Source organism: Larimichthys crocea, chromosome XIX (genome assembly GCF_000972845.2).
Source record: "Larimichthys crocea isolate SSNF chromosome XIX, L_crocea_2.0, whole genome shotgun sequence".
In the NCBI taxonomy this organism is placed as follows: domain Eukaryota; kingdom Metazoa; phylum Chordata; class Actinopteri; family Sciaenidae; genus Larimichthys; species Larimichthys crocea.
The window spans coordinates 11,178,550-11,191,334 of NC_040029.1; the positions used below are offsets into that span (position 1 = coordinate 11,178,550).

The following is a 12,785-nucleotide window of genomic DNA, read 5'->3' on the forward strand; positions in this document are numbered from 1 at the left end:
CCTGTCCTTCCTGGCTTCAGAGACCTGGTCCAGTACGTAAGACCACCCGGTCCTTCCGGCACCACAATACAGACACAGCTGCTTTGGACGGCGGCGGCGCGGGGCGAGCCGGCGCGAGCGTGCGAACTAACAGGCTACAACAACAACGAGCAAGCTAGTTATCTTAGCCTGTCAGCTATTATCTTAGCCTGTCAGCTCGTTATTTTAGCCTGTCAGCTAGTTATTTAGCCGTCAGCTAGTTATCCTGGCCTGTCAGTAGTATCTTAGCCTGTCAGCTTAGTTCTCTTAGCTGTCAGCTAGTTATCCTAGCCTTCAGCTAGTTATCTTGCCTGTCAGCTGTTATCTTAGCCGTCAGTGTTATTTTAGCCTGTTGCTCGTTATCTAGCCTGTCGCTAGTTATCCTAGCCGTGCTAGTTATCCAGCTGTCAGCTAGTTATTCTTAGCCTGTAGGCTATGTTATTCTTAGCCTGTTCGGCTAGTTATCTAGCTGTCTGCTAGTTATCCTAGCCGTCAGCTAGTTATTCTCCCTGTCAGCTAGTATCTAGCCTGTCAGCTAGTTATCTTCGCCTGTCTGCTAGTTATCTTAGCCTGTATGCCTATGTTATCCTAGCCTGTCAGCTCGTTATCTTAGCCTGTCTGCTATTATCTTAGCGTCTGATAGTTATCTTCGACCGTTCTGCTAGTATTCTTAGCCTGTCAGCTAGTCTTATCTTAGCCTGTTGTATTATCTTAGCATTGTCTGCTATTATTTTAGCTGTCTGCTAGTTATCATAGCCTGTCTGCCTGTTATCTAGCTGTCGGCTAGTTATCCTAGCCTTGTCGGGCTCGTTATCTTAGCCTGTCAGTTGTTATCCTAGCCGTCGGGCTAGTTATCCTAGCCCTCGTAGTTTATCTTAGCCTGTCAGGTCAGCTGGTTATCCTCGCCTGTCAGCCTTAGTTATCTTACCTGTCGGCTAGTTATCCTCGGCCTTGTCGGCTAGTTATCCTAGCTGGTCAGGTCAGCCTTTATTCTTAGGCCTGTCAGCTAGTTATCTTAGCCTGTCTGCTAGTTATCCTAGCCTGTCTGCTAGTTATCCTAGCCTGTCAGCTAGTTATCTTCGCCTTGTCTGCTAGTTTTATCCTAGCTGTCAGCTAGTTATCTTTAGCCTGTCTTGCTAGTTATCTTAGCCTGTCAGCTAGTTATCCTAGCCTGTCAGCTAGTTATCTTAGCCTGTCAGCTAGTTATCTTAGCCTGTCTGCTAGTTATCCTAGCCTGTCGGCTAGTTATCTTAGCCTGTCAGCTAGTTATCCTAGCCTGTCTGCTAGTTATCTTAGCCTGTCAGCTAGTTATCTTAGCCTGTCAGCTAGTTATCCTAGCCTGTCAGCTAGTTATCTTAGCCTGTCTGCTAGTTATCTTAGCCTGTCTGCTAGTTATCTTAGCCTGTCTGCTAGTTATCCTAGCCTGTCGGCTAGTTATCCTAGCCTGTCGGCTAGTTATCTTAGCCTGTCAGTTAGTTATCCTAGCCTGTCGGCTAGTTATCCTAGCCTCTCGGCTAGTTATCTTAGCCTGTCAGGTCAGCTAGTTATCCTAGCCTGTCAGCTAGTTATCTTAGCCTGTCGGCTAGTTATCTTAGCCTGTCGGCTAGTTATCCTAGCCTGTCGGCTAGTTATCCTAGCCTGTCAGGTCAGCTAGTTATCTTAGCCTGTCGGCTAGTTATCCTAGCCTGTCGGCTAGTTATCCTAGCCTGTCAGGTCAGCTAGTTATCCTAGCCTCTCGGCTAGTTATCCTAGCCTCTCGGCTAGTTATCTTAGCCTGTCAGGTCAGCTAGTTATCCTAGCCTCTCGGCTAGTTATCCTAGCCTCTCGGCTAGTTATCTTAGCCTGTCAGGTCAGCTAGTTATCCTAGCCTCTCGGCTAGTTATCTTAGCCTGTCAGGTCAGCTAGTTATCTTAGCCTGTCTGCTAGCTCAGGAGCGTCACACAGTTTGTCAGTTTGAAGAGCAGAGCTAACGGCTAACTGAGAGCTAACAGCTAACTGACAGCTAACGGCTAACTGAGAGCTAGCGTCGAGCTAGCATGGCGCCTTGCTTTACTATGTGCTAGCTGCTGTTAGCCAGCTGATGCTAACAGTTGCTAACAACTTGTTTATGTCTGTCAGCTGTTGTAACTGATTACTGCAGTACTACAAGTACACAGCCGAGGTACATGTCACTTCATTATGTACATACAGGATAGTACTACACTCGAGTACTGTGTAGTTCCAGTACTCGAGTACTGTGTAGTTCCAGTACTCGAGGACTCTGTAGTTCCAGTACTCGAGTACTGTGTAGTTCCATTACTCGAGTACTCTGTAGTTACAGTACCTGTGTGTCTCCTCAGCTGCAGCTTGGTGAGCCGCAGGTTGAACGAGCTGTGCAGACACAACCCGCTGTGGAAGAGGCTGAGCTGCAAACACTGGCTGCTGACGGAGTGAGTACAGTACTGAGAGCCGGGCCGGGCCGAGCCGAGCCCGGAGCCTCACACTGACCTGTGTGTGTGTGTGTGTGTGTGTGTGTGTGTGTGTCCAGTGCCGACCGGCTGCAGAGCGGCGTGTCCTGGTTCTGTCTGTTCAAGCAGTACTACCGGGACCTGGGCCGGTACGTGCAGTACTACCCGGTGCTGAAGAGCGCCTGGGAGCAGCTGAAGAGCTTCCTGCAGCTGAGGTGTCCTCGCATGATCGCGTCGCTCAAAGGTGACCACGCACGTCCGTCAGCTGATCGGCGTGAAGAGCTCGCCGCTCACTGTCGTGTTTGTTTTACTCACCAGAGGGCGCCACAGAGGTGGAGCTTAACGACATCGAGGCTCAGATCGGCTGCAGGCTCCCGGACGATTACCGCTGCTCGTACCGGATCCACAACGGACAGAAGCTGGTGATCCCGGGGTCGGTATGCGTGACATGGAGCTGTCTGTCTAACTCCACCCATCCGTCTAACTCCACCCGTCTGTCTAACTCCACCTGTCTGTCTCCTCAGGTTGATGGGCAGCATGTCTCTGTCGAACCACTACCGGTCGGAGGTGCTGCTGGACGTGGAGACGGCGGCCGGAGGCTTCCAGCAGAAGAAGGGCATGCGGCGCTGCCTGCCGCTCACCTTCTGCTTCCACACCGGCCTCAGTCAGTACATGGCGCTGCAGCCGGCAGAGGGACGCAGGATGTTCGAGAGCTTCTACCCCTGCCCCGTGCGTACACTTCCTGTACGCCTCACCTTTCAAAATAAAGTAATAAATAAATATCCAGCCAATCATGAACACTCTCTCTGTGTTTCAGGACCAGACGGCTCAGGATCCTTCAGCCATCGACATGTTCATCACAGGTGAGAGAGAGAGGGAGGGATGGAGGGAGAGAGAGAGGGAGGGAGAGGGAGGGAGAGAGAGGGGGAGGAGAGAGCGGGACGCGGGGAGGGGAGAGAGAGAGAGAGGAGAGGGAGGGAGGGGGAGGGAGGGATGGGGGGGAGAGGAGATGGGAGGGGACGAGAGAGAGAGGAAGAGGGAGGGGAGGGGAGAGGAGAGGGAGGAGGGGAGGGGGGAGGGAGGGAGGGGGAGGGGGGGGGGGGAAGGGGAGGGGGGAGGAAGGGAGGGAGAGGGAGGGAGGGAGAGAGAGAGACAGAGAGAGAGAGAGAGAGAGACGGAGAGAGAGACAGAGAGAGAGGGAGAGACGGAGAGAGAGAGAGAGACGGAGAGAGAGGGAGAGACGGAGAGAGAGGGAGAGATGGAGAGAGAGACAGAGAGAGAGGGAGAGACGGAGAGAGAGACAGAGAGAGAGACAGGGAGAGACGGAGAGAGAGACAGAGAGAGAGGGAGAGACGGAGAGAGAGAGAGGGAGAGACGGAGACAGAGAGAGAGACGGAGAGGGAGAGAGAGACAGAGAGAGAGGGAGAGACGGAGACAGAGGGAGAGACGGAGACAGAGAGAGACGGAGAGAGTTTCAGAGAGAGAGAGACAGAGAGAGAGAGACAGAGAGAGACAGAGAGAGAGACAGAGAGAGAGGGAGAGACGGAGAGAGAGAGAGACGGAGAGAGAGACAGAGAGACGGAGAGAGAGACAGAGAGAGAGACAGAGAGAGAGACAGAGGGAGAGACGGAGACAGAGAGAGAGAGTGAACGCACCTGCTGCCTTTATCAGACATCTAACTGTGTGTGTCTCTCTGTGTGTCTCTCTCTGTGTGTGTGTGTGTGTGTGTGTGTGTGTGTGTGTGTGTGTGTGTGTTCAGGTTCCTGCTTCGTGGAGTGGTTCACAGGTTACGTGCACAATGTCGTCACAGGAGAATATCCAATCATCAGAGACCAGATCTTCAGGTGAGGTCCTCCGTTCGTTGTCTCACCTGTGCTGCATTGTGCTCCTCTCTCACGCCGTCCACGTCTGTCTCCGTGTCTGCAGGTACGTCCACGATAAGAGCTGCGTGGCGACCACCGGAGACATCACCGTCTCTGTGTCTACCTCCTTCCTGCCAGAGCTGTCCTCCGTCCATCCACCACACTTCTTCTTCACATATCGGATCAGGTGACTGTCTGTCTGTCCGTCTCTCTGTCTGTCTCTCACTCTGTCTGTCTGTCTGTCTCTGTCCCTGCCTGCCTGTCTCTCTGTCTGTCTCTGTCCCTGCCTGTCTCTCTCTCTCTGCCTGTCTCTCTGTCTCTCTCCCTGCCTGTCTGTCTCTCACTGACTGACATGTCCTTTCAGAATAGAGATGTCGAGCAGCGCGTTGCCTGAAGCCGCCTGTCAGCTCGACAGCCGTTACTGGAGGATCACCACCTCCGATGGAAACGTGGAGGAAGTTCAGGGCCCCGGCGTGGTCGGTACGCAGCTCGCCGTGATCACATGACCACCTGTACGGCTGGAGATCAGCTGATGTGACCTGCTGATCTGTGTCTGTGTGTGTGCAGGAGAGTTTCCTGTCATGACGCCTGGAAAGGTCCACGAGTACGCCAGCTGCACCACCTTCTCCACCCCGTCAGAGTACATGGAGGGTCACTACACCTTCCACAGACTGGGTAACTTCCATAATGTGTAGCTCTGACATGAGCAGGTGTAGCTCTGACATGAGCAGGTGTAGCTCTGACATGAAGCAGGTGTAGCTCTCTGACATGAACAGGTGTAGCTCTCTGACATGAAGCAGGTGTATCTCTCTGACATGAACAGGTGTATCTCTCTGACATGAAGCAGGTGTATCTCTCTGACATGAAGCAGGTGTAGCTCTCTGACATGAGCAGGTGTAGCTCTCTGACATGAACAGGTGTAGCTCTGACATGAAGCAGGTGTAGCTCTCTAACATGAGCAGGTGTAGCTCTGACATGAACAGGTGTAGCTCTCTGACATGAACAGGTGTATCTCTCTGACATGAGCAGGTGTAGCTCTGACATGAACAGGTGTAGCTCTCTGACATGAACCGGTGTAGCTCTCTGACATGAACCGGTGTAGCTCTCTAACATGAACCAGGTGTAGCTCTCTGACATGAAGCAGGTGTAGCTCTGACATGAGCAGGTGTAGCTCTCTGACATGAACAGGTGTAGCTCTGACATGAACAGGTGTAGCTCTGACATGAACAGGTGTAGCTCTAACATGAAGCAGGTGTAGCTCTCTGACATGAACCGGTGTAGCTCTCTGACATGAAGCAGGTGTAGCTCTCTGACATGATCAGGTGTAGCTCTCTGACATGAGCAGGTGTAGCTCTGACATGAACAGGTGTAGCTCTCTGACATGAAGCAGGTGTAGCTCTGACATGAACAGGTGTAGCTCTCTGACATGAACCGGTGTAGCTCTCTGACATGAAGCAGGTGTAGCTCTCTGACATGAAGCAGGTGTAGCTCTCTGACATGAGCAGGTGTAGCTCTGACATGAGCAGGTGTAGCTCTCTTGACATGAGCAGGTGTAGCTCTCTGACATGAGCAGGTGTACCTCTCTGACATGAACAGGTGTAGCTCTGACATGAGCAGGTGTACCTCTCTGACATGAACAGGTGTAGCTCTTCACCTGTTCGCAGGTGTCACAGCTGTGATGTCATTGTCTTGCAGCCAATAAGGAGGAGGTGTTCCAGGTGGCCATCCCTCGCTTCCACATGGTGTGCCCGCCCTTCAGAGAGCCGCTGGTTCGCACGGTAACGTGACCATTTGTTACTTTGAATGGCTTGATACGTTGTGATGTCATGGCGCCGTGATGTCATAGCGCCGCGACATGACGGCGTCTGGCTCCCCCGCAGCAGAGGGCATCGACCAGTTACGTGCCTCGCTTTGACGACCACGACGATGACGGCGAGTACTGGGACGGGGACGGGGACGACTTTGGCGACCTGAGACAGAGCGACGTGGCGGCCGGAGCGTGGTGCCCTCGACATATCTGACCCCGCCCCCCCACTGCTGCGTCGCCATGGAAACCAGACGGACTATCAGTCATTCAGGTCTGCTCGATGACACTGAAACCTGAATGACTGACAGCAGGGCATTCTGGGACATGTAGTACGGGACAGCCTATTTTTTTTTGTTTGAACGAAGACGGACGATGACGCCTCTAACGGATTATTGATCATGTGACACATCTGGGACACGAAGCGGCAGAATTCTTGGACTGTGTCGGGCGGAGCCTCGTGCTGCTCCACCCTCCACGCCTCCACCCTGCACGCCGTTCTGCTGCAGGAAGCGAACAGTCGTCATGTGACGTCACAGCCAGCGTGCCTTCATGTGAATAAACTGAGCTGATGTAATGTATCGATGCAGTTTACACTAACGAAGCTTACTGCTAATTAACTCGTCAGCATGCCAACACTAAACCATGGTGGACGGAGGTCGTCGTGGTTACCTGCCGTGAGAAAGGTCACGTGGAGGTCGTTAAAGGTCACGGACTGCCGATGACAGAGGCTCGTCACGGTTTTTCTTTAACGTGTTTTCTTTGCGTCTCTGATGTGATTGGTTTGTTTTCTATGTTTAAATAAATAAGGATAAAATATCAGCTGACGATGATGCTGTTTCCTGTCACATGACCACACACACACACACACACACACACACACACACACACACACACACACACACACACACACACACACACACACACAGCTTTCTGTTGATCACGGTTTATCAAAATCAAGTCAGTTTTATTTGTACAGCCCAAAGTCACAAAGTACATTTTCCTCAGAGGCTTTACGATCTGTACAGGGAGCGACGCCCTCTGTCAAAGACAGAAACATCATCAGTGGGTTTGTTACACGCTCAGGGTGATCCACTGCAGGTCAGATGTTCGCAGCAGAACACGTGATTACAAAGTCACGTTAGTCTGAAATGTGCAGTCCGCGTCTTCATTCTGGCCCCTGCGCCGCGTGTTGGACAGCCAAGCTGAGGTGAAGATTAAAACATTGTTCTTCAGTCCTCCTCCTTTATCACCACCTCCGTTCTCCTTCTCTTCCTCCTCCCCACTCTCCTCTCCTCGCTCTCCTCCTCGTTCTCCTCCTCCTCGCCCTCCCCTCCTCCTCCTCCTCGTCCTCCTCCTCCTCCTCCTCCTGCTCCTGCTGCTGCTCCTCCTTCCTCCCCCTCCTCCCGGGCGTTGCAGCGGCTGCAGTGCCTCCTGAAGCCTCCCAGGAAGTGCGACCTGAAGCAGCAGAAGGGGCAGGCGTAGCGCCCGGGCCGGTGAGCCGCCCTGACGTGCTGCTGCAGCCTGCTGGGCAGGAAGAAGGACGACTTGCAGTCTTTACAGGCGTACGGGCGCTCCACGTCGTGACAGCGCACCACGTGACTGATGGCGAAACCTGCAAGGACACGAACAGGGAGAGATGAACCCACAACATCTGACTGAAGTCCAATAATAAACCAGCTCCCTGGTTCCCAACCTGACACCACAAGAGGGCGCCACAGCGTCACCAGTCGGTTAAATCTCGATGAGTCAATCAGAGAATTCAGTCATTCACCTGTCTGAATGACTGAATTGTGGGTAACGTACACACAGGTGATGCTCTTAGTTAAAGGTGCAGTGTGTCAGAGTGAGAGTCATGTGACACACTGCACCTTTAAGGATCGCGTGAGGCGTCCGTACCTTTGAGTTTGGTCTTCCAGCCACAGATCAGACACACGAAGCGGTTGGAGATGAAGCGCACCACTTTGGCCGTGGCCTCCATTTCCTCCTTCAGCAGCTCCCCGCTCAGCCCAGCCACGTCATCGTCGTCCGCTGCCGCCGCGCTGCTCTGCGGCTGTCTGGGGGCGGGGTCCCGTTTAATGGCCTGGGTGGCGTACGCTTTGGGAATGTCGTGTTTCCGCACCACGTGGTTGATGCCCAGACCTTTCAGCTTGCTCTTCCAGCCGCAGATCAGGCAGCGGTAACCGGCGCCGTCGAACATCAGCACGCTTTCATCGCCTTCGCCTTCCGCTTTGAGCGACTGCGGCCGCTGGGAGGCGCCCTCTTCATCGTGGCCCTCTCCTTCCTCCTCCTCCTCAGCGTCACTGCTCCTCTTTCCTTTCAGAGCGTCTCTCGCTGCCTCCTTCTCCTCCTCCTCTTCGTCCTCCCCCTTCTCGCTCCCGTCGTCCCCTCCTCCGCCCTCCCTCTCGTCCGTACAGTGTTTGGAGATGATGTGCTTGTACAGCTTGGTGAAGTCTCGGCAGGTGTAGAAGCAGCCGGAGCAGTGGAACAGCCGGGCGGTGCTCTGGTACATCACGATGTTGCCGAGGCGACCGACCGCCACGCCATCCAGACAGGAGGGGTGAGAAGCCGCCATGTGGGACAGCTGGTGGGCGTGGCTCTTGGAGAAGTGGCCGCAGACGGGGCACTGGAGGTGAGCTGCCACGCCGCCGCCCACTTCACCACGAGTCTGAATGATGACGGACATGGCTGCTTCTACGGCGGCGGAGCTGCACAGGACGAACACAGTTACAGTTAGATACTCAAAGTCTGATCGAATCACACATCAACATATGAACCGAGTCTGTGTGAGGTTTTTATCCTGAAGCATTAAGTGGAAAATAATCTGCAAACACTCTGAACCAGAATAATCGTGAAGTTTGGTGACGCCTCGGACCTCGTTGGGAATCCGTTTCAAAGTTTTATTGTGGAACATTTGACTGAACAAATCTGTCTGTCTGAAGGTTACAGCAGTGAAACGTTTAAGCCTTCCTCATTAGTGTTGTTACAACTGAATATTTCATGTCTCATTAAAGTATGATCTTTCTGCTCTGCTTGTGTGGTTCCCCCTCTGGCTTCAGCTTGACGGTGTGGTGACTCTGCTTGTGTCGCCTGCTCCTCTTCATTGTCTCACTCCTCTCAAGGTGTCTAACACACGATGATCTCGTCGCTCTGTTGTCCTCCTTTAATGTCCCTCTGGAGCTGACGAGCTCTTCACGAGCTTCTCGGTGAACATATCGGGTCTTCCTGAGCCGTGGTGATGACATGTCGAAGCGACGGGCCTTTGTGACTGACGGTGTAACGGTACTGACGGTGTAACGGTACTGACGGTGTGACGGTACTGACGGTGTAACGTGTAACTGTACTAACGGTACTGACAGTGTGACTGTACTGACGGTGTAACGGTGTAACTGTACTAACGGTGTAACGGTACTGGCGGTGTAACGGTACTAACGGTGTAACGGTGTAACTGTACTGACGGTGTAACGGTACTAACGGTGTAACGGTGTAACTGTACTGACGGTGTAACGGTACTGACGGTGTAACGTGTAACTGTACTGACGGTGTAACTGTACTAACAGTGTAACGGTACTGGCGGTGTAACGGTGTAACTGTACTGACGGTGTAACGGTACTAACAATGGGAGAGACAGTTAACGGGCTAACAGTGAGCTAACAGGCTAACAGTGAGCTAACAGGCTAACAGTGAGCTGACGCGCTAACAGTGAGCTAACATTGAGCTAACAGGCTAACAGTGAGCTAACAGGCTAACATTGAGCTAACACTGAGCTAACAGTGAGTTAACAGGCTAACACTGAGCTAACATTGAGTTAACACTGAGCTAACATTGAGTTAACACTGAGCTAACATTGAGTTAACAGGCTAACAGTGAGCTAACAGGCTAACAGTGAGCTAACAGTGAGCTAACACTGAGCTAACATTGAGTTAACAGGCTAACAGTGAGCTAACAGGCTAACATTGAGCTAACATTGAGCTAACACTGAGCTAACATTGAGTTAACAGGCTAACAGGCGGGGACGTCACGGGAGTACCATGTGTTCCAGGTTTTTAAGACAGTCTCTGGGGGGACGTCACAGAGGACTACGTTCCAGGTTTTAGACAGTCGCAGGGACGTCAACAGAGACTATACGTCCAGGTTTTAGGACAGTCGGCTGGGGACATCACAGAGACACGTCCAGGTTTTAGACAGTCTGCGGGGACATCACAGAGACGATACGTCCAGGTTTTAGACAGTCTCGGGGGACATCACAGAGACTACGTCCAGGTTTTTAGACAGTCTGCGGGGACATCACAGAGACTACGTCCAGGTTTTAGACAGTCTGCGGGGACGTCACAGAGAACTACGTCCAGGTTTTAGACAGTCTGCGGGGACATCACAGAGACACGTCCAGGTTTTTTAAGACAGTCTGCGGGGACGTCACAAGAGACTACGTCCAGGTTTTAAGACAGTCTGCGGGGACGTCACAGAGACCATGTCCAGGTTTTAGACAGTCTGCGGGGACGTCACAGAGACTACGTCCAGGTTTTAGACAGTCTGCGGGGACGTCACGGAGACCATGTCCAGGTTTTAGACAGTCTGCGGGGAGTCACAGAGACTACGTCCAGGTTTTTAGACAGTCTGCAGGGACTTCACAGAGGACTACGTCAAGGTTTTAGACAGTCTGCGGGACTAGTCCAGGTTTTTTAGACAGTCTGCGGGGACGTCACGGGACTACGTCCCGGTTTTTTAGACATCTGGGGGACGTCTCAAGACCCCGTCCATGTTTTAACAGTCTGCGGGGACGTCACAGAGACTCACGTTCCAGGTTTTAGACAGTCTGGCGGGACTACGTCCAGGTTTTAGACAGTCTGCGGGGACGTCACGGAGACTACGTCCAGGTTTTAGACAGTCTGGGGGACGTCTCAGAGACCCCGTCCAGGTTTTAGACAGTCTGCGGGGACGTCACAGAGACTACGTCCAGGTTTAGACAGTCTGCGGGGACGTCATGGAGACTACGTCCAGGTTTAAGACAGTCTGCGGGGACGTCACAGAGACTACGTCAGGTTTTTAGAGTCTGGGGGAACGTCTCAGAGACCCCGTCCAGGTTTAGACAGTCTGCGGGACGTCACAGAGACCACGTCCAGGTTTTAGACAGTCTGCGGGGACGTCACGGAGACCACGTCCAGGTTTTAGACAGTCTGCGGGGACGTCACGGAGACTGACGTCCAGGTTTTAGACAGTCGGCGGGACGTCACAGAGACACGTCCAGGTTTTTAGACAGTCTGCGGGGACGTCACGGAGACTACGTCCAGGTTTTAGAAGTATGCGGGGACGTCACGGAGACTACGTCCAGGTTTTAGACAGTCTGCGGGGACGTCACGGAGACAACGTCCAGGTTTTAGACAGTCTGCGGGGACATCACAAGAGACTACGTCCAGGTTTTAGACAGTCTCGGGGGACGTCACAGAGACTACGTCCATTTTTAGAATCTGCGGGGACGTCCAGAGACTACGTCCAGGGTTTTAGACAGTCTGCGGGGACGTCACGGAGACTACGTCCAGGTTTTAGACAGTCTGCAGGGACGTCACAGAGGACTACGTCAGGTTTTAGACAGTCTGCGGGGACGTCACGGAGACTACGTCCAGGTTTTAGACAGTCTGCGGGGACGTCACAGAACTACGTCCAGGTTTTTAGACAGTCTGCGGGGACGTCTCGGAGACTACGTCCAGGTTTTAGACAAGTCTGCGGGGACGTCACGGAGACTACGTCCAGGTTTTAGACAGTCTGCGGGGACGTCACGGAGACTACGTCCAGGTTTTAGACAGTCTGCGGGGACGTCACAGAGACTACGCCAGGTTTTAGACAGTCTGCGGGGACGTCACAGACTACGTCCAGGTTTTAGACAGTCTGCGGGGACGTCACGGAGACTACGTCCAGGTGGTTTAGACGAGTCACCCTGGCGGGGACGTCACAGAGACTACGTCCAGGGTTTTAGACGTCTGCGGGGACGTCACGAGACTACGTCCAGGTTTTAGACAGTTGGCGGGTGACGTCACAGAGACTACGTCCAGGTTTTAGACAGTCTGCGGGGACGTCTCGGAGACACGTCCGGTTTTTAGACAGTCTGCGGGGACGTCACGGAGGACTACGTCCAGGTTCTCTCAGACACACACACCTGACTGACGTCCTGCTGAAATGGCTGATGGAGATGTAGTCCTCTGCTCTCCTCCAAGCAGGTACAACATTAGCTTCATTAATCTTCCTGTGCCCTGGATAACACACACACGTTATCACCCAGTTACTCAGCAGTATATAATCATATATATAAATATGTTACGCTGTGTCATGCTGTTACATAACAGACCACAGATTTCAATTTTGTAGCTTTAAAACTGTGAATGTAATGAGCTCTCTCATCTCGCGATACTTACGCCGAGGACGCGATCTCGGACTAACGGGACCGTCGTGATTGGTCGATCCCCGGCCTGTCCTGAAGCTCGCCTGTGATTGGCTGTGCTGGAGGTAAATAAGGAAGTGAGGCTCGAAGGGGAATGAGCTGCAGCTGGTCGGTGAGTTCGGTCCAAACTGAAGATTTAAAACGTTTAAATCTGACGGACACGACCGGAGGGAGAGACAGCTTGGGGTTCAACGGAACCGTCTGAAAACAACACTGTT

General features: G+C 52.9%; 2 protein-coding genes across 3 annotated transcripts in view; one reads left to right on the forward strand and one right to left on the reverse strand.

Moving 5' to 3' along the window:
* The first annotated feature begins 1,921 nt into the window (after positions 1–1,921).
* fbxo3 (F-box protein 3) lies at positions 1,922–6,958 on the forward strand. Of its 2 annotated transcripts, none has more exons than XM_027291517.1 (12): positions 1,922–2,236; positions 2,285–2,447; positions 2,546–2,709; positions 2,784–2,898; positions 2,990–3,194; positions 3,283–3,328; positions 4,225–4,309; positions 4,392–4,514; positions 4,692–4,807; positions 4,895–5,002; positions 6,023–6,105; positions 6,211–6,958. In XM_027291517.1, the coding sequence occupies exons 1-12, from the start codon at positions 2,197–2,199 to the stop codon at positions 6,346–6,348; spliced, it is 1,386 nt and encodes a 461-aa protein (XP_027147318.1). In that variant the 5' UTR covers positions 1,922–2,196; the 3' UTR covers positions 6,349–6,958. The 2 variants fall into 2 exon arrangements, with proteins under 2 accessions (XP_027147318.1, XP_027147317.1); XM_027291516.1 differs by having other exon boundaries at positions 1,925–2,236; positions 6,208–6,958.
* A 113-nt stretch (positions 6,959–7,071) lies between these two features.
* LOC113748298 (chromosome alignment-maintaining phosphoprotein 1-like) overlaps positions 7,072–12,785 on the reverse strand; it is a 15,693-nt gene continuing 9,979 nt past the window's right edge. The window contains exons 3-4 of the mRNA XM_027291518.1: positions 8,031–8,839; positions 7,072–7,746 (exon numbers count right to left, since the gene is read on the reverse strand). Coding sequence (XP_027147319.1) covers positions 7,364–7,746; positions 8,031–8,817 — 1,170 coding nt within the window. The 5' untranslated portion in view covers positions 8,818–8,839 and the 3' untranslated portion in view covers positions 7,072–7,363. The remainder of the gene's footprint in view (positions 7,747–8,030; positions 8,840–12,785) is intronic.